At 36.9% G+C, this 22116-nt stretch overlaps 1 protein-coding gene across 1 annotated transcript in view; it reads left to right on the top strand.

The window, feature by feature from the left end:
• The window catches only part of SUPT3H (SPT3 homolog, SAGA and STAGA complex component), a 255548-nt gene that overhangs the window by 196805 nt on the left and 36627 nt on the right, over nt 1-22116 (top strand). The window contains exons 7-11 of the mRNA XM_083856808.1: nt 2542-2617; nt 5252-5364; nt 6055-6162; nt 6636-6824; nt 9357-9467. Coding sequence (XP_083712934.1) covers nt 2542-2617; nt 5252-5364; nt 6055-6162; nt 6636-6824; nt 9357-9467 — 597 coding nt within the window. The remainder of the gene's footprint in view (nt 1-2541; nt 2618-5251; nt 5365-6054; nt 6163-6635; nt 6825-9356; nt 9468-22116) is intronic.

Here is a 22116-nt window from a genome sequence, read left to right on the forward strand (position 1 = left end):
CTATTTCTCATATATACAAGTAATTTTGCTAAATAAAAATATTTGTACAGAGAGAAAGCAGCTTAAAGTACTTATTTAGTATATAAGAACAAAATTAAATTGAGTTTTTAGACAACTACTGTAGACAATTCATAGAGAGAAATTAAGTCCTTGTTGGAAAAATCCCTCAGCAGCACCTTTCTTTTAATAAATATTTGAGATTTTTCACTTATAAAGAAACCTGTAATACTTTTAATGAAACCTGTAGCCTTTGACAGTCTGCATTTTCAGAGCTTTGTGGTCTATTTGCTGGGAGTAGCCATTGCTAAATAATTTAATTTACATAACTGCTTTTTGGGATTAATCTGGTTTTGCAGTTTCCATATTACATTATGGGCTGCCTGTGAAAGTTAAAGTCTCTATCCTTGTAAAATTCCTACATGTTTCTACATGGTTTTTTTAATCATCTAGGTTTGACTTTGAAGAATAATTTCTCACATTACCATGTCATATGATTTTGTTTTTCCATGCCTTCCTTGTTGTTTCAGGGGGTTTAAATCTCTGGGAGGGCTGGATGTGAAGGGTAATACCCAATGGCTTAACATATAGGTGACAACAGGAAAAAAAGAAAGGGTTACAGAATTTAAACCACACTGCAAAAAAACCCAGTTTTTAAAATTATTTGAAGAAGATATCTCTTAAATATGTGAAAAATTAAGCCCCAAATTAGAGGCTTTTATAAGGCATAAAGTAAAATTACACGAAGAATTCTAGGACTGGTGTTTCTAAGATGTATTATGTGAGAGGTGTCCTGTGCTATGCAGAAGTTCAGATTAGATCATCTCTGTGATGCCTTCTGTTTTCAAAAGTATGCTGAATTAATTCAGGGGCAAATTGAGTTCTGTAATGGGTTGAAGTAACAGCATGAATTGTGAGAATTGTTTTTAAAGGAATACAAACTCAATCTAGACTTAACATCTTGTTGAAATGGATTAACTGAAAATTTTTACTAATATGAAATGGCAGCTCCTCAAAATATAGTCAGGTTGCCAGAGCCGTGCATAGGAGAACTGGAAAATGCCTGAGTAGAACAGTTTGTACTGTGGTGTCTAAAGATCCTAATACAGTCTAAATTATTGACTTGATGAAGAAGAAATGAAAGGACTATCCAGGTGTATTCCTGGTCAGCAGTGGTTTAGTTTACAGCTAAATTGGACATGCTGACTGTGAAGCAAATCTCATAAGGGAAGGGTTGGATGGTTGTATGAGAGTGACCTAAAAGAGAGAATAGAGAAAGAAACTGTGAATTTGAAGTGTTAAATTTATTTAATTGCTTTCCCCCTGATTTGAGAGCTGATAAAGCCAAATGAAGGTTGTATAGCATGGAGACATATATATGTGTGTGTATATATATATACACCAATAGCCCTACTATCTTCTCTTAAATCAGATTGAAGAACTCTGCAATTTTGATTTCATCAGATGTAAAATTGTTCAGGGTGTCAGAGCAAAACTCGTGTCTGTGTGTGTGGTTTTTCCCTTGTTTTTGTCTTTGGTGTGAGCACACCCATACTTTTCATTCTTTGTGGATGGTTTCTTGAGCTTCTACTACCAACTCCTACTTCCTGCCTCTGGTACATGAAGGGTTTAATCTCTTGTGGAGACCAGATCTTTACCTTGTGAAATCACCCCTGCTCTGTTGAAGTAAACAGAACTCAAGCACCTGCTCAGACCTAACCATGGACTTCAGTGCTGCTTCAACCATGATTCAATTACAGCATCCTGTATATGTGGAGGGGAGGGTGTGCATAGAACTTGTGGTTTCGTAATTTGACTCTTTTGAGATTCATTCTTTTGGTTGGCACAGGACTCCATGTGAAATACATTCTTTAATGCAGTAGTGAACATTTGAAGATAATTTTTCTCCCACAAGCTCTAATTCAGTCTAATTTCCTTTCTTTTCCTGAAGTGTTCAGAAGTATAAATATTCAAGCATAAATTAAGAGTGGAAAAAAAAATAAACAGACACATGTACCATTTATTTATTACTGTGCATTGAGTGCAGGAAGGGACACTTCAATGCCCCTCTCTGTCTGGCACATCAGTGTGATGGAATTTATTAATTTCACAATTTAGAAGCATACAGGTTCAGTTCTGCTCGGTGCAGAATGTGTTGGTCTCCGTCCAGAAGAACATTTTACTTTTCTGGTCATCTGTAAACACACAGGCAGAATACTCATGTGTCTGAGTTAAAACATGCACCTCGATCAGGGCAGCAGTGCTCAGCACCTCTCTCCTCTCAGCCCTCACCACTGGCCTGGGTGAGCAGTGTGCAGGCAGGTTTTGAAAATAGGAATTGACACACTCCTCTGGGAAATTTAACTCACAAGACTAATAACCCATCTGTGGTTTATATTTCTGCATCTTGACTTGTTCAATGCACATTTAATTTGGGAGGGTTGCTTCAAGGTTGTGGCGAGGGCGCTTTGGTGCTATAATTTCTGTTGTGGAATGCAGTCTTGTTGGAATAAGGTACATCATGTACTTTTACTCTTTTGTCAGAGAGCAGAAAGACAAACACGAACCATGGACTCGGTCCAGTATGCAGAATTCTGTGAAAGTCGGCAATTGAGTTTTTGTAAGTATTATAATGGCTGTACTATATTAAGATGTTTGATTATTTTTTCATTTAATAGAGAGCACACCAGAACCTCACGGTTTTTAAAAGCACTTTTGTTTCATCCGCAATAATAAAACTTTAAATTCTTTGTCTGTGTAACTCCAGGGAACAGTTAATTTAGCACTTTCAGGCCTTTGGGCAGAGTACTTTATTTGAATATCCCAAGCTTTCTGTGTACCTAAATACTGAACTGGTGGGGATAACTGCAAAGACAGAACTAGTGAGGAGTTAATGGATTAAAACCACTCTTGCCTGAAGTCTGTCGTGGTGGTGCTAAAGTTGGCACATTAGCAAAGTTTCATGGCTGCAGGTTTTCCAAAATGCCTCTAAAATTAGAGAAGAGCACAAAGTTTTGCTTTTATTTCCCGATCCACAGAGACACAAAGAACTTACTAAAGAGTCTTTTCTATTTTAAGCTGTAAGCTCCTGCTGTGGAATTTATTCACCATTAGCCAAGTTCATCAGTATACGCCATTCCAACACTAATAACATGATGACAGAATTAGGGCTTTACTAGCACTGAAAACCAACTTACTAGAAGTACTTGTGGGCCATGACTATAATGAGCTGTAAATTAATGGGCTTGATCATGTAGCAAAACATCATTACAGAAGCGGTTCAGTGATGACTAAGGTTTTAGGTCAAATGTCAGAGAAAGGGAGGTGAAGGAGCCAGTAAAAATCATGACAAAACAGCACATGATCCTACAACAGAGACTTGAACACAGTGGTGTCTTTAAAGAAGAGACCTTATCTCGTTCTTCCTTTTAAATTCATAGAAAGAGTGACTCATTTATGGCAAATAAATGACACATTTGAGATACTGTTCACCATCGGCAAATGTCAGAAAATGTAGGGAAACATGTTTTGTAAGCATTTCGTTTTCTAATTCAGTATGTTTTTTTAATGTTTAGTTATAATTTAGCATCACACATCTGTGAGCCATTAGATAAATGATACTTCAGATTAGGGCGACTTCAGGAAATGAGAGGTTTGTGATAAAGTCATTTTTAAAACCCCAAAATTGCCATCTGGAGACAGATCAAATAAAAATCTTAAATTTGCAAAATAAAATAGAATGTTGCTGACCAAGAGATTGTGATCTATAAAAATATCTCAGTGCTATTTTCACAGTGTTTTTAAATGACCATGTCTATATGGTTCTTTTTCACTGACATTTAATGTCATTAAAGAATAAGAGAATTACAGTGGTTAGAAAATAGTACCAAGAGAGACTTGGGCACAAATTCAATTGCACAAAATGAGCTCAATTAGAAGGAACACACTAAAGACCATGCAGAAGATTTGTCCAAAACCTTCTTTTAGTTATTTATTTCAGTAAGAATTGATTGTGTTACTATGTTTAATGAAGTGTATTACTGTAATATAAGTACATAAAAGCTGTGTCACAAGAGAATAAACCTGGAAGGGACTTCAATAAACCTGTTCTAAAAACATTTATTAATAATCACAGCTCCAGATATTTCTGGACTTTTAAAGACAGGCAAAAGAAAAGGTCCCTCAATGGATGAAGTACTACAGAATTGCAAACTTAAATTCTAGGGAAAATTTTGTGATTATTTTATCACCTTCACACTTCTCATCTTTTTTTTTTTTTTTTTAGTGGTACAATATAGCCTTCCATTACTACCTGAATAAAAATAACCATTATTTTGACCTTTTTTCTGTTTAACACCTGATTGGTCTTTACATTTTAGCCCTGATTGAAAACTCATTTTAAACAATTGCTTCCACTTCCTTCAGATGATTTTTCCACCTTGTATTTACTTCATTTTGGTTGTCCTGTTTCACAAACAGCTATCACCAGATCTCTGTCTCAATAACTCCTTTCTGTCCATAGATTTCTGTGATCATCTTGTCCAACACTGACCTAAATAAGGTCATACTCTTTTTCCCTTCTTTTACTCTCTAAGCAAATATTACATTTCACTGTCCCATATTTTTCTCTGCCCTGAATCTATCTCACCCATTACCAATGTGAAGTTCTCATATGAATGTTGATTATAACCCTATTCTTATTTCATTATATCCAAAGCACACTTAAAAAATACTCTTGTACAAATAATTTTGCCTCACTTAGCAGGACCTCAGCCCTGTAAAGTTAACACGAAGACTTCCAAGTTGTTCTGTCCATCATTTGGTTTTGTTATTGTTAATACAATTATATCAATTTTATCTGGACTCATATTTGTATTGATTTCTTTTAGCAGTTTTTTTTAATTAATCAAAGATGTGATGCAATCATTTTATTTATTTTACAGTCATATATTCTAAAGCAAGTTTGTCCAGCCCACACTCCTCTGAGGTTGACTCTTCCTTGTTCTGAAATCTCCTGTATGATCAATAATCTTGTGGTTTTTTCTCTTTATTCCATGTGCTTATGGGTCTCCAAAATGTATGAAATAAGAGTCTTTCCCCACTGGTCCCATTTTGATAATTCCTTCTTCGGCCAATCAAATCACACTCACACTAATTGCTTCAATTTTACAGTATTTCTATAACCCAGAAAATTGATTATTTTGGCCTATCTGTCATTAACTTTTCTTTTTCCCCTTCTGGTTTTAACTGACAGCAAAGAAAGCATCCAAGTTCCGAGACTGGCTTGATTGTAGCAGTATGGAAATAAAGCCAAATGCAGTTGCAATGGAGATTTTGGCTTATTTAGCATACGAGACTGTGGCCCAGGTAAGGGACTGATTGAACTCTAATGAAAATGAATTAATTACTCTTGGAGTACTTCGGCCTCAGGGTGTGGGTTGTAAGCCACTTCAGAAATGCAGTCACTACTTCAGCTTTCCAAACTAACTGGATTCATGGAATCATGGGATGGTTTGAGTTGGAAAAGACCTTAAGGCTCATCCAGTTCCAACCCCCAGCCATGGGCAGGGACACCTTCCACTAAACCAGCTCAAAAATCCGGGCTGTCTTTTAATTTTCTGTGTGATATATGTGTACTGTGCTGTGTTCATCCATCTCATACACAACAGGAATGTTTTATAATGGCTGCAGAAGAGAGGGGAGTCCAACACCAAACTTTTTCAAATCCAAACTGAAACCACACACTCTGCTATGTGACCTTTGGCAGTGTGCTGGGGCTCATTCAATCCCATTGCACAACTGGATTAGAAAGAAGGATTTCCTGGAAAACAAAATGTTACCTTAGTGCCAAGCCAAGCCCTCTTGGGTAGATAGATTGCTCCGTATATTTACAGAAGTGGAAAAGAAAGGCTCTTTAGGCTGAAACATCTGAATAACTTTATTTTCATCTGAGAAATGCTGAGAATATTCTGCTTCAACCCACAACCCTCACTATCCCATTGTTACAATGGCATTTTTAGCAGCATGTCAGTAACCCCACCTGTTTTGCCTCTCCAGCTGGTGGACTTGGCCCTTTTGGTTAAACAGGACATGACTCCCAAAGCTGGTGACCCGTTCAGTCATGCCATATCTGCAACCTTCATACAGTACCACAACTCTACTGAGGTAAAACTTGCTTTTTCACATATTAATGCATTTTACATTTTGCTTTTACATGCATTTTCTTCCAAAGTTATCACTATTGAATGTGGTATTGATACAGACTTCTTTTATGGACTTTGTGAACTTTGAAGTTACGGATTTAGATGGAAAGACATCAAATTATAATTCTGAATGTTAAATTCTTAGCAGCATCTTTATAATTAAATAAAAATCCTCTTGGGTGAAAATTCCTTCTCTCTTTATGTTCAAAGCTCTATTGCAAATTTGGAGATTAAAGTTTTCAAAATTGGCAAGTACACTAAGTACTGTGTTGCATGCATTGGTATTATACAGATATTATAGTAACTTCTAGAGTGAGAAAACCAAATTCTGTATTGCATCTCTTCTAATGGAGAATCTGAAAAGAAAATAATTGGGGTGGGGTTTATTTGTGATTTGATCATATTGTGACTGTTTGACATCTTGCTTTTTTACAGCCACATCTCTTAGGGCAGTCTACGAGTGTGAAGACCAGTCTTGACTCCCCTGAGAACACACCACCTCCTACACCCACCCCGCCAGCATCAGCAGGGCAGCAACACCTTGGGAAAACCCCCTCAGGAGCCTTGGGGAACGGTGGAATTGGACAGGACTCCACCAAATCCAAACAAAGGAAAAGAAAAAAGGTATTTGGTGCACAATCCTGGAGGGAAAAAAAAAAAAATAAAATTAATTAAAAAAAAAAAAAAAAAAAAAAAAAAAAAAAAAAAAAAAAAAGGAAAACATCCTCAGGAAATCATCACAGAATCAGAGAATGGTCTGGGTTGGAAGGGACCTTAAAGATCATCCAGTTCCCACTCCCTGCCATGAGGAAGGACACCTTCCACTATCCCAGGTTGATCCAATCCCTGCCCAACCTGGCCATGGATACTTCTATGGATGGATATCCACAGCTTCTTCAGGTACCCTTTTCTGGGGCCTCACCTCTCTCACAGTAAATAATGTGTCTCATCTTAAATATTACTTTTAACCTATATCATATAATAATGGCCACTGTTATTGTAGAACCAAATATGTGGTTTGGTGGTTTTTTCTGTCCGAATTATGCTAAATTTTCCTAATAATGTCTGCAAACTGAATTTTGTTAAGGTGACCAGTACTGCTTCTAAGATAATCTGCTCCTCTACAGGCACAGCAATTGTCACCACTTCAAAGTAAAATCCCCTTCCCTGAGAGGGGCAGCAAGCACAGGTTTTAAGGGTCAAAATGAAAGCAAAATGGGCAAAAAGCTGCTTGTGGTTTTCCTGATCCCCCACAGCCTGTGGTGACTGCTCCCCCTTGCCTTTAACAACTTTGCCTGACTTGCTTTATTTTTATACCGGTTGTTTGCAATCAAGCTAAATATTTGCTAATTTTGCATAAAACAAGGATGTCTCATATTCAGAGTATGAAATAAAAGTGTTACAATTCTTATCTGCTCTTGCAGAGTCTTGGTGTTCTGAGAGGGATATATGTACCTAAAACCCACAAGAGAAATCAGTGTGATTAAACACACTGGAGAGGAAAAGCTGTGCTGGTCGCTTGGGGCAGTTCTGAAGAAATGTGATGGCAGTGCTCATTTTGCTGAAAAGCAATGGAATGACTGGAGATTTTTATCGAGTGTTTTTTTATTAAAAAATACTCACTTTTCAGGGTGAAACTGGTGATTTCTGCAGTCATAAGGTAGAAAAAATGTATTTTCTCGTTCTGGTGTCATCGGTGCTGTGGATAGTCCTGAAGAATTCAACTTCCTCCTGTCCCTATTATCCACAGTTTAGAAAGCTTTTAGTAAATCCTGGAAAGACTTCTGCTTTTTCCTCTTCCTTTTTTATGTTATAATTGATTTTGTTTTGTTCCTGTGACTGATTTTCATTTTAATTCCTAGGAACAGAAATTTAGTTGGAGACGTAGTTTTTTGTACATATATTTTACTGATGCTCTGAGTTTATTTTAAGTTCTTAGTGTTTGACTGAATGCCTTTGAAAATAATTATACTCAACAAAGTGCACAGTTTTAATTAAATGTTTTCCTGACTTATTCAATTTGTTTAGCTATCTACTGGATATAAATGAGGCAAACAAGTTAACTTGGTGAAAAATACTATTTTTAGGCCATGAAGGTCCAGTCCAGCAGAAAATATTTGAGTTTCATATTCCCTTTATGGATGTCAATCAGCAGGAGAAGAATCTGCCATCACATTATGAATAATTCTATGTGTATTCACAGGCTCCAGTGGACTCAGAGCTCTTGAAAATAAAATATTTTGTAAAAAATGTCCCAAGTTTGAGAGCATTAGGATATGATGTGAATGTATGAGGGGGCTACGGATGTGTGGGCATTAAACTTTAGTGTATAATTGAAGTTTTTGTCATTCTCAGTGCACTCACTAATACAATTTTCATGAATTGATTGCCAAGCAGCCATCATTACATAAGTCATTTGAATTCTGGCAAGCAGGTGTGTCTAGGTCAAGCCTAAACCAACATTTCAGGTTGGCTAACAAGGAGAACAGAGTAACTTTTTATTTTAAAATCCCAGGAAAATTAGTGTACAATCAATGTGCGAGTAGCAGTGAATTTATATTTTTACCTCTTTAGGGTCTATAATCAAAATTAATTTGAAATTTTAAACCTTTCCAGTTCGAGGTAATTAATTAATTTTTTTTTATTCTTCTAACAACATTATGTCACATGTTTCAGCTTCAGATTTTAAGTTGATACTACTCTACACTACTAATATTTTGGTGTCAATTTGCTTTCCACTTCAGGTGCTTGTTCAATATTTCCCCCACCCCTTCACATCATAATAAGAGCCTGAAATGTTTTAAAAATAGTTTTCTGTGGTTATTGCAGTATGACTTATATGAGCATTTCATTTCAGGTTGAACATTTTCTGCTCTTTTCAATTGCAACATAGAGCAGCAGTAGGTGAAAGATTTAAAAGGACTAATAATGTGGTGTTCTTTGGGTCTCTTAAGCAAAGTTCATGTAAAAATCCTCTTTAATTTGTTAATAGCTTTTTTTTCTCTGATGTAGTGTGTGGCACCAACGATGTGTATCCTCAGGAAAAAAAAATAAAAAATTGGTCCATTTTATAAAGGTTTATTTCCATACTTTATGCACTGTAGGTCTGTTGTGTGTTTTTGATTTAGCAACAATTTATGTGTTTTTCTGTTGCAGAGCACTGCAGCCTGTGGGATGGAGGCTCAAAGTGATGCCATCCAGCCCAGCCACATCAGAGAGGCCATTCGGCGCTACGGCCACAAGATTGGCCCCCTTTCCCCATTCACAGTACGTAATAACAGAGTTATAAAAAGTTATATTTATAATCTTAAAGGACTCTGATTTTCAAGTGGTCAAATGAAGAAGCTTTGGAATTGTTGAGAGCAATTTGTGGTGACTGTAATTTTCTTTATGAAAGTGGCATAATTCTCTTGGGAAATAAAACTTAGTAATTTCTGTCTCTTTTTGGAAAGACAAAAAAAAAAGGTTTTTTTTCCTTTCAAATATTATTTTCTTTCAATTACAAATTATGCTTTTTTGTTAGTGCTTAAATTTTCTGTTTTTCCAAAGTTTAGGTTTACAGTTATTTTAAATTATATGTATTCCAATATGGAGAAGAGCACTTTTTATTCTAAAATTAGTTTTGTGTCAGATACTGCTCCTATTGGATGTTGAACTCTCAAGTGACACATTTATGGTTGGGGAAAGAAGAGAATGGTTTCTTTAGACAACTTTGAACCTCCAGTGAAATGTAATAGAACTGAGCTTGTGGTAAAACACTGATGGGTTCTGAGGTTTTGCCATCATTTTTTCTATGCAAATTGCAAATCCATTGTTCAGAGCAGCCAAAGGAATTCTTTACTTAATTTTCTCAGCTGATGAAAGTAGTCCATCTCCAATGTCATAAATTGGGAGCATTTTCTTCTCATCTACTGTTCTGTGTGGCATTTATCCTGCTTACCTTGGAAAATCCGCATTTAGAAAATAATACATTTCAAAGAAATCATTATAGGAAAAAACAAACAAAATCCATCAAACAGGATCTCAGCTCCTAAAAATCAGGAAGAAATTTTCCTATTTCTGAGAGATTTTAGGAAAGGAAATTTATTCTGAATTTAGATGAATTCATTTATTTAAAAGTGATACAGACTATATGAAGGCCATAAAAATAAAGGAAATAGTGGGACTTCAAAAGAAGAAAAAAGAGAAAATAAGAGAAAATTAGTAGGTGAAGTTATAATTTTCCTATGGCCAAAACTAATCAGTGCTTTTGTAGATGGCAGTAAAAGTTTGATATATTAATGATAGTCAATAAAAAATTGCAATGAATTGTCTTTATGTAACTTCACTGTTCTCTTTTGCCACTCAAGAATGCTAGATTAATATCATGTAAAGTGTTGGATGGAATTTCCAGTCCAGAACAGAAAAATGTCTTTAGCAGAAGTTTGCTAAGAGATGTAGCTAATAATATGGCAAGAGGTTCTGAAAGCAGAGAATGTGTTTCACTTTCTTTGAAAAAAGCAAAGAGCTCACATAAACAGCTGCAGAAAGGTGAATCTTCCCTCCCTGACCCTCTCTAAAAGTGGTTTGGTCAATTATTATCCAAAGTTCAGATGTTTTCTTCAACCACAAGGTATAATAAAATACCCTGGTTTGGGTTGGGGTTTTTTTACGTCCTCCACTGTTGTGAACTTCCCAAACAGTGCAACTGAACAATTTAATTTGTTAACATTACCTACAGTCAACGTGGTTGATGAGAGGAGCAGATCTTGTTCCCTCTGAACAAGCCAAGAATAAGAGGGAATCTTGGGTCAGCTTCTGGATGCCCACAGATGTTGTAGAGCTGTAACACGATTCTGCTTTTAATGAGAAGCTCAGGAAAAGTATTTTGAGAGGTACTGCAGAGTCTGCATTCAGGTCCTTTCCCCTGTGAGTGCCCTCGTTGGAGTTTTGAGGAGGGACCTGAACAATGACAATTGTCCATGCGGCAACCAGGAACTCTGGGTCTTAATTTGGCACAAATGTGAATGCAGCACCGAGTACCCTCTGCAATCTGCATTAATGCAGATTTCCACAACAAATAGAATTTAATGGTGGCCAGATCTGGTGATGTGTGTGTAACCAAACCCGAGGAAATGAATTAACAGAACTGATGCAGATTTTTATGTAATCAGGCATGACCATTTTCTCAGATCTCAGCAGCAGGACCTGTGTGACAGAGCCCATGTAGGCAGTGCAAAACCTTGGTAAAATATTAGAAGTGTGAGCTGCTCTCTGCAGTGTCTGAGAGGAAAATTGTATCAGAAGCATCTAAACCCTGTCCTGAACACTTTGAAGCAACTAGAAGGGATATTTTTATGGATCAGTATAATAACCAACTGACTGGCAGTTGTCAAGAGGCTGCTGCATTCAGAAAGTTTGTATCTGAACCCAAACCACCACGGGATGGGTTTTCTAACAGGAAAAATGAAATTTAACAGCTGTGTTGTCCTACACAAGGATGGATGATGTGGAAAGTGAGCTGCCTATTGCATCTCAGCAGTTCTTATGGAAAGCCACTTTAAAAAAAAAAGACAGAGTGGAGGAGTAAAAAAGCTTCATGCTTTTTCAAGCTACTGAATAGCTCAGTCACATACATAGAATTTAGATTTAATATCTGTAAAAAGAAAATACAGGAAAATATTTTATTTTTTAAAAAGAGCATAAACTTTTGTCTTAAGATAATAAATATGTATTTGTAATTCACAGGCAGTGATATTTTTTCACATCTTTCCCTTTTTTACTCTTTCATAATGATTGTCACTCAATCTTCCTCACACTTCCATCTGATTTGGTGATAAGTGTTCCTGAGGAGTTGGTTTTGGAAGAAGAGTTAAGCTATACAATTTATTCTTTAGCAGTATTTGATGGATTTTGGTTTGGATGGAAACAACACTTCGAAAGTTTTGTAATCATATGGTAAATGAGAGCTAACATTAAATCAGTGAAAATGATCCTTTTGCATTTACTTTGACCTTAATAGCTATGTCAGAATGACTAACATAATTAGAGCACTTAGGTTTTGTCTCCGAGGGCAAGCCACAATGGAGAGCAGCAAGTGTACTCTGGATTCTTCTGCATTGTTGTATCATGTCTAAGGTAGTTTAGACATATGTTTTATCCAAATATTTTCTATTAACAGTATTGGATGGTGCTCTGTGTTTCATACTTTAAAGCATGGTCAAGACTTTCAAAAATCAGAGAAATATTAAGCAATAGCACCATGCAATTTTGCAAGACAGGAATGAGAAGTATGGAACTCTACATCATACAGGATAATGCAATTTCATGTATTGTTCCTGTGTCTATTTCTATGTGCATTTAAGTTAAGGAAGTGCATAGTGAAATCACATCCAGTCTTGATTGGGCCTGTAGGAATAATCCTAATATTCTTCCAAATAATATTCCAAGTAATAGTATTTATTATGCCAAGGTGTTCACAAAAATATTAAGTGGATATTTCTTACCATGAACACAAACATAATGGCTCTAGAGAAATTATTTTAAGTTATTTGAATTGATTGTATTTCAGATAGTTGGGGGTATCAAAAAAATAATTCTTTAAAGAGTATTTATTCTGTGAACAATACAGAGTGCTTACCTGGAATCTTGATAGGAGCAGCTGTAAGTGGTGCATGAACAGTCTGTAAATAGTACTTAGGACCATGAGAACAGCCCTGGCAAAGAGAACAGCTCTAGCAAAAAGGACAGCTGAGCTCCTTTGCTCTGAAATGAAAAGCTAAGTGGTCAGCTACAATAGTGGAAGACCACAGGCAAAAAGAAAAAGAAAATGTTTCCAAAGCAGATTCTTTGTCTTTAGTTTATGCCAGCTCTGAAATGAACTGCTTCAGATGTTTAGTTAAGAGAAACTGAGTTCACAAATGTAAATTGTAATCCTGCACAGGCTCATGGCAGACAGTGGCCATTATTCAGCAGCTTCCACTGTGTAAATGGGGTGTATTGAATGAACAGAGACATAACCAACATTTCCTTGGGTATTTATGTTTTGGGGAGAATGTTCCTTCAGCCTTCCAGCCATTTCAGTATGAAAAGGCTTGCCAGTCTAAACCTTCTCTTGTTAAGTATTTCAGTCTCATAAAATTGCCTATGCACCATAAAACAATGAATATTTACAAACCTGTGTTTATAATATTGCTTGTGACATTCCCTGCACGATGAACATGTAACGCCAGAGAATGTGATTTGGCAGAGACTTGGGTTATTTGGGCCTTACAGAGCCCTGCCTATACTTTTAGATATTCCTAAATAATAAATGAAAGTATCCCATGTGGACATCAGTACATGGTAATCATAGTTTCACAATCAAATTATATATTTAGTCAAGGTCTTCTACTTCTGATGTTTTTAAAATGCTTTTTATTGATCCTGATTGAGCTCAGCTTTTATGCAAATGCTTAAATCAGTTTCTGTGGTGAAAAACACTGAGGTTCATCATGGATCTTTAATAATTTTAATATAATAAAGATGATTTTGACTCCATTAATTTCCCCTAAAAACAAAATCTGTGGAATAGTAGCTGATGACCTGGCAAAGCTGAACTTATGAGAGACTAAACCAGCAGATTCAGGGGGTAGAAAGAAGACAGGGAAACTTCTAAAATACAAAGGATAATGTGGCAGTATGATAATTGTGGAGGAGGACATTTTGGAAAGCAAGTTTGGTTTATGTGCCTTAAACTTCAAGAAAAATTCTGCTTCCCATTCCCAGAGACACAGAGTGGGTCAGTTGAAAGGGACCACTGGAGGTCTTCTGGTCCAAGCTCCCTGCTCAAGCAGGTTTCCCCAGAGCACAGGGCACAGGGTTGTGTCCATGAGGCTTTTGAGTATCTCCAGAGAAGGAGGCTCCACAACCTGGAATTGTCACCTGGAAGATTTGGTCTGCAACTTACTCCTCTTAACTGAAAGAAATTTATTTTTGCATGTTTCAGATCAAAGTAGTAGTGAGAAGTTCTGAAATATAATCTTCAATAGTTGCTTCAATAGACACGATGTGGATATGGTACAGCTAAATTTTTCTAAAGCACTTGAATGATAAAAAGTTTTGAATGCTGTTTCCGAAAGAAATTAGTTACATGGAAACCAAATAAAAAGTCTCTGATACTTAGGGTCCTGTAAAATATAGACTGCCCATATTGATATTCAGAATCAATTGATACTGATTTTGAAGAAGTCAGGATTTCATTCTTAATCACTTCCCAAAAATGAAATGTATGTATTTATGTCAAAAGGCATTTGAAAACTTTCCCTTCTGTTACACATTCAGTTTCTGATATAGAAAATATATAAAAAGTCAAATTGACATTTCCATGCTTTCTTCTCATTTTGAAAGCAAAAAAAAGGGCATTTTATTTCATGAAACAGTTACATATTTATCCTGTCTTTGTCTATACTTCAAGCTGTTGTCTGCAGTTATTTGTAATTCTACAGTGTTAACACTTTGTGTTTGAAAAAGATGAGTTATTATTCTATAAAATCAGTAGGAAGTCAAATCTCAGTTTGGAAACTTGTTCCCTTCTCTCCCAACCCCCATCCCAAGGTTCCTCCTTTCAGATTTATGAAAGAAAACATTTCTTTCTGTAAAAGGTTTTTGTATGCCAGCATCTGGAAGTGTTTATTTCAGTGGCGTGTAATCTATCTGTGGATTTAGTTAGCACCAGACCCCCTTTTGTGTACTCCTGACTTAAAATTTTTATAAATGATCTTGTTGAATTTGTGCCAGTGTGCACATGGTTTGGCTGATTGCTGCATATATCCTTTACCTGCCAGTCACCTTTGATTTATATTCCTTCCCTTCTGCTTTTGCCTCCAAAAATGGTGCCACTGAACTGTCCTCTAAATCATCTTATTGGATAAATTGCTCCAAGATGAGATGGCACAGTTTTGGCCGACTCCTCGACTGAAGGCATTCCTATAATCCATCCTTGCCTGCTCTCTGTAGGGCCATTCAAAAAAAGAGAAGGAACAGGGGAAATGGGGCTCCCTCTTCGATCCCAGCACTATTTCTTCCAGTGCTGTTCAGAAATGTAAAATGGGACATTTGATTTATATGGCTCTTAATACCATCTGAAGACCCATAAACTGATTGAGAATCTTTCATGTGTCCTCTCCTGAGCTGACCTTCTTCATTAGATAAATTTAGTCCTGATAATATGGTTAATAGGGTTTTCTCCCAGAAAGATCAAAATGTTAAAGAATAGCACATTCAGGAATATATTCAAGTGTTTCATTTGGAATAGATTATATAATATATGTGACAGTTCTTTCCATTATAAAAAATCCCTGTTGGTTTCCTTAAGCTAAACAGCTAATACTCCTTCAGAATAACAACAGTTCTGTAAGCTTTACCTAATGGCATTACTAATTTGGAGAGTTTTATGAAGTTTCTTGGAGAAAAGCAGGTGGCTTGGCAATAATTTAAAAGGTTCCCAATTTGTGGTAGCAGTTTCAGGGGGTTTCATGTTTCTAAAGAGGGAGACCAAGCTGCATAATGCTTAAGAGTGTCTGACACAATGATGTATCATTTTGGAGTAAGTTTCCAGAAGTTCATTGGTCATTAAATGTGCTGCTTGACTTTATATTGCAGTTTCCCAGCTGTCCCTACTGGGGATAGTCTTAATGCTCCACCAGAATTTATTAATGAGGGCACAAGCTCACAGTACTGATGAAGCAGTAAGTTGCCCAGATGATTTTATTGAACAGGAACATAGATTTTAGATAAGACAAAAATGTCATTGAAGTAGATTTGAAAAGAACTGGCTCCCTTTCTGCAGAGCACCAGGAAGGTATTTACAAACAGTCTGGATAGTATTTGATATCCTGTGGGGATATTTAAAATTCTTGGATTGCACATACATCAGTGTCCTACTGCACAACACAGTACATGAATTGTTGCAAGCAGCACGTGAGGCTTTCAGGCAGCAGAGATGTGGTTCTGTTGAGGCAGGGGACACTGGCATGGAGTGACTCTGCTGATGCAGTTTGTACAACCACACAGAGGGTTGTGCTCCATTGTGTCACTGCCTGTTCTAACCTGTTACGCTGGAAGTGCTGAACAAAACCTGAGTTCTTCTCAACACAGGAGCTCACACTGCAAAGTTTTTATCATTTTTCATACCTAATAGTTAAAAAATTCTGATTTGTCAGCTGAATTTGCTAGTTCTGTTAGTGAGAACATAAGTGAAGCTGATTTGCAACCAGCTGAATTTCTCATATAAACAAAAGCAACTGCTAGTCTCATAAATCTTATGCAATTAATTTTTCTAACTGTATGGGCAAATTCAAATACATACCAGAGGCATTTCAAGCTCAGTTGTACTGATGTAAAAGGGTCTGAGGGTAAGAATATGTTACTTTCTAGAAGTGTATGTTCTTAAGTACCTTCTGAGAGGCTTAAAAACTCTTCATATGGATGAGAATCTGACTTCTGGTACTTTGCTCAAGGCAATCTAACATGTAATACATAAATATGTATTTCAAGGGTAAGGTGAGAACTACAATTCAGGTGAGAACTACAATTCTAGAGCAGATACTGGGACAAAAAAGTAACTTAATTAAGTGTTCCAGGATATTTCACCAAAAATAAATATGTCCTTCTTCCCTAATTTGCATTAATTTTTGTAAGGAGAGTGGCACTGCATCCATGCAGCAGGTACATTTGGTACATGAGTTAATAAATAGAAACTTGATTGTTGAAGAATCCTAAGAACCAAATGGAAGAATCTTAAAAGAGAAAGTATTTTTTTACTTGTCTTTGCACAGGATTAGAGTGCAGCTCCCTACAGGATTCATGTTTTTGTGATATTGTTAGATCATGGACAATACAATGCACTTACACCATTAAATAACGTAAGATCAGTTGTAGTTGTGTTTTATATCATTCTTTCAGATTTCCTTTGAACATGAGCATTCATTCATATTTTTCTCCCTGAAAGATTTTAAAAGTGCTTTACAAACTGGAGCAGCTCATAGTTGTCAGTTCACTCTCAGTGCTGCTGCTCCGAGCCAGCTCAGGCTGAGATGCAGCAGCTGTGAGTCGGCAGCAGAGCTGCCCAGCTCTGTATGTAGCACAGGATGTGAGCTGTCTGGATGAAACATTGTGAGAACTTTAGGATCATCTAATAAGGCTGTTTGACTTGGAATTGCAGTTGAAGAAAAACTGCATGAAACTTTATTTGTCGTGAGCAGGCTCTTCATTTTAGGTGCTGCTTGTATGACTGATGCCTGACAGACGTGTCCTGTTGTGTTGAGCTTGCATAGAAGGACAGGCTGGACGGGGCTTGGAGCAAACTGGTCTAGTGAATGGTGACCCTGCCTGTGGCAGAGGAATTGGAACTGGATGGTCTGAAAGGTCCTTTCTAACCCAAACCATTCTGGGATTCTGTGATTCCATGATAGAAGCTCTTAGCCATGGACATATCTGGCATTCCTGACTGGTCACTTTTCAAATAAAGAATGTAAAACCTCTAGAATAGCAGAGTAAATCTGGAAAGGAGCAGATAATAATATGGGAACACCAAAACCAAGTGGAGATATTTTTTTATAACTCCTATCATCTGTTACTTTCCATTTTAGTTGCCTACTCTTGTTCCTGAAGTCCTGTAATAATACTGAAACTCAAATACTTGTTCAGCTTGGCACAGGAAAAGACAAAAGATTCCTGAATAAAAGCTGAGTGTTTGTGCTTCGTTTCACTCCATTTATCATGTCCCACTCAGTGAGGTGTCACTTCTCATTAAAATCTTTGATACCACTAACAACAAAAGAAGTTACTGAATGTGCAGCAGTACAGATGATGTTTGATTGCCTCTTATTTATGTCCCCTGTCCTCTCCATGCCATGAGACAAAGCTTTACTTTTCTAAACCAGACCGATTTCAGGGAGCCTGGCTGCAGTCTTGGTACTGCTTGGAAATATTTCCCTAGGAAAATCAAGTGAAAACGCCAGGCTTGAGGCAATGAAACACATTTTATGAATTTTATTTGGGGGTTTTTGTGTTCCTTCTCTGAGGTTTTGTATTATTCCAGCTTTCTGACTTTAGCTTCGAGGTTGTATAAGCCTCAATTCAGCAAACCAGTCATCTGCTTAATTTTTAAACTATACCTACAGTCTGACAAAAGTATGGGCTAAATTGAGGCTTCTGGTATTATTAGTAATGTAAGTTTTGATTCATCTGTTATTTCAGGTGTTTTTTGTTTTGTTTTGTTTTGTTTTGTTTTTGGGGTTTTTTTTTTAATTTTTTTTTTTTTAATTTATTGCACATAGGAGAAAAGGAGAAAGGGATACTTGCAGGACATAAAATGAGATGAAATTAAGATCAGATTCTTTTTCTCACCTTGTAATATTTGCTCACTGGAAAGTTTTGGAAGATACTTAAAGACTTTAAACTTAAGTAGGTTACAGCACTAGGTCAATATTTTGGAGTTAGCAGAGCTAAGAAAAAGAATCACAAAATGAAGGAAAATTTTAGAAAGAAATATCAGACTTCAGAACATGAAAAGAGTTAAACAAGTACCAGTCATGTTTTTAGTCCTGTGTGCTGCTTATTTATATTTGTAACTGTGGTTTCCAGTTTAGGATTAAACTTTAGCCAGGGCTTTCTGGTACATCTCTTGTATCTGCTGTTCTACAATGACAAAATTTCACAATTGAGATGGTTTTCTTGCTTTTAAACCAAGCCTCTTCCTCCCAGTTTTATCCCCCTGGATAATTCCATTCCCTTCATAGCAATTAAATTCTTTAGCTGGTTATTGGTAGAAGTTACACCCTTTCCTCCATGACAGTCTCTGGAGAGGGAATATAAGAAGAGATTTTTCCATGATAAGACACCTTTTTCTCTGGGGGTATTTATGTTACTTAATATGCATGTGGATGAAAATATAAGATATTGAGCTTTCATAAAGACCCTGAGCTTTTCTGCAAAGCCCTGAGAACATGTATGAAAAAGTGGGTTTCTTCAGACATCAGTTGCAGAATGACTATGGAACCTGGGGTACACCTGAGTCATTAAAAGACATCCAGTTCTGTTTTACTAATTTGGAGGGAATTCCAAATCCAGGAGCTCTGCCTAAGAATTGCATGCTTCTAATTTCACATAATTTAAATTCCAGAGATGCTGGGAGAGAAAGTAAGAATAAGTAATAATGATAAATAATAAGGAAAAAAAAACCCAATAAAAATAGTAAGAAAAATCATGCATTAAGTATTTGCATAGGGTTGCTGACACTGGCTGATGGGGATGAGGTTGGTATCCAGCCTGGAGGAATTGTGCTAATGCAATATTCCAGGCTGTGTACTGGCACAGGTCAGTCCTAAAATGTGTTGATGTGCTGACAGGATTGTCATTTTTGATGGCAAAGAATTGGGACACCAGGAAAAAAATAAGACTCTCCAGAGATCCACATGTGTTAGTTTTACTGCAGAAGGTGCTAAAACTGCTGGAAGCAAGCAGTCTCCGTGCAGAATTATTGCAATGCAAACGGCCTGGAAGTGAGAAACAGTAATTTCATGAGGTAATTTTGTCAGTGGTGAAGGCTTTGGGTATTTTTTTTCCTCGCAAGAAGGGCAGGTTATTAATATTTACCATCAAGAAAACTCTAGTTCTAATTGGTGTTTAGATACGATGCTTAAATTACCCTCAGAAGATATAGTGGAGGTTTGGAGCTGGATTAAGTGCTTCTGAGAAAAAGCATTCAGCTGTTTCTGCATCTGTTAACAAGAAAGTTAAAACAATCTCACCATTGTGCATAGAGGAATTTTTTTTTTTAAGAAAAAGGAGCAGATGGTACAGAAGGAAGGTATATGCTTGTTGCCATGTTAGGAAGCTTGGGATTTAATATCCCACGGGGCAGATGAGGCCCATCTTTGTCCATAATTTACTACAGTCATATTTAGGTGATAAAAATAGCTAACTAGGTACAAAAGAGAGAAATTAAATAGCTCAACAAATAGATAAAAAGCTACTAATTATGACTCTTCAGAACATGTTGAAAACCATTCATGTGATCAAAAAAGACTAAATTTGAGACATAATTTTATAGCCAGATCCAAATCATCAGAAGTAATGAGACATTTTGAATGCCTAACCTGAAGTACATAAAAGAATACTGGGTTTTATTGCAGTTTTTTAAAGGTGCATAATTCCATTTCTTTAAAGTGAGATTTTTTTTTCTGGAGTTGAAGTTGAGAAACTTCCCTAACAAAATTAAACTGTCACTTAACTTGAAAAAGGGGGGAAAACAATCTCATTAGTAATGCTTGTCAGTGTAAGAACATGAGTGTCAAGAGCCAGGACTCCTCTGTATTTCTGTATTATTTATCTTACACAAATGCAGAACAGAAGTTAATGATGGCTCAATAGATTTTGCAATATAGAGACATGACAAATTATAAGATTTGATAAGATAAACAGAAGAGTGAAAGGAGATAGTGTTGTTTAGCTGGTGAGGAAGTGGTCTCAGTATATAAATTATCCAGTCACTAAGAGATTTTTTCCTGTACGAGTCACAGCACAGAAGAGGTTTAAGAAAGAAGTGACAATGGGTGATGATGTTCATCTGCTCTTTGTTTTTTCCTACCAAAAAGATGCTGCAAGAGATGTGCTGGCTTGAATGTTTGGTGTGTGCACAGCAAAGAGTGGCAAGTGAGGTGATCCAGGTTGGAATCTGACATTTGATGGGAGATGTGCTGCTACATCAGGAGGAGGATGTGTCATGAGATGAAATGGAAAGCAGCTTCTAAGGCAGGTGGCTGAGAGGAAAATCAAAGTGATGGCTGGGAGAAATGAGCTTGGCAGGATTCTTATGACTTGGTACAAACAAGAAAATGTTCTTCTTCAAAGCTAGATTCCTTAGTGTTTCTGTGACTTCCGCAGATTGGAATCTGGATGAAGAGTAAGGAAGGTTCTTATGTGCCACTAGGATTGTCGTCAGGAATAAAAAACATAAAATGCAGCTGCAGTCCTGGAGTGAACAGAGTATCCAGTCTCAGAGATAAAACCCATGTTTCACACCTTGATGATGGTGGGGGACATGGGGTTATTGATGAACAGAAATGGAGGATTTGGAGTAGGCAGGAGATGGGGAATTCCAGTTTATCCACATCAGCCTGAGCTGGCATCTTGACATGGGAGCTCTCAGAGGGACATAAAAATCTGACTAGTCCTGAGTTACTCAGCTTGGAACCTTTATCAGTTGTGCTTTAGGGTAAGGAATACTTACAGCCATGTCTGTGAGCAAATGTTACAATGCAGAGTATTATTTGCTTCCCCTAATTTATTACATATTTCCCAATTCATCAAAGCACAATTTCCTCTTAGGTTGCTGAAGCAAACCCTTATATTTCTTATTTTTTCATGGAAAGAATTCATTTCCAGCTTCACAAAGTTTATTTTCAAGGAATTGTGGGTTAAAATTTTCTAATAATGTCTTTTTCCAAAAAAAGTAATATTTCACATTAAATAGATGTGGTACTATTCAGCTGCCTAAAGTCACCAGCAACTGTTTGGCTTTAGTGCTTACTGACATAAATCCCAAGAATAGCCCTAGATACTGGAAAGTTCTGCCTGTTACTGTTGTAACTGAGGCTGACTTTGTAACACCAATGTAAACGCAATAAAGGGGAACTTTATCCCTCTCTAAAATTCCCTGAAAGGAGGTTGTGGCCAGGTGGGGGTTGGGCTCTTCTCCCAGGTAACAAGTGACAGGACAAAAGGAAACAGCCTCAAAGTACACCAGAGGAGGTTGAGGTTGAACACTGGAAAAATTCCTTCACTGAAGGGGTGGTCAGGCATTGGAGCAGGGCAGTGGTGGAAACACCATCCCTGGAAGTGTTGAATAAATGTGTGGATGCAGCGCTTGGGGACATGGTTCAGTGCTGAGTGT

Source organism: Zosterops lateralis (assembly GCF_965231275.1).
Source record: "Zosterops lateralis genome assembly, chromosome: 3".
NCBI lineage: Eukaryota > Metazoa > Chordata > Aves > Passeriformes > Zosteropidae > Zosterops > Zosterops lateralis.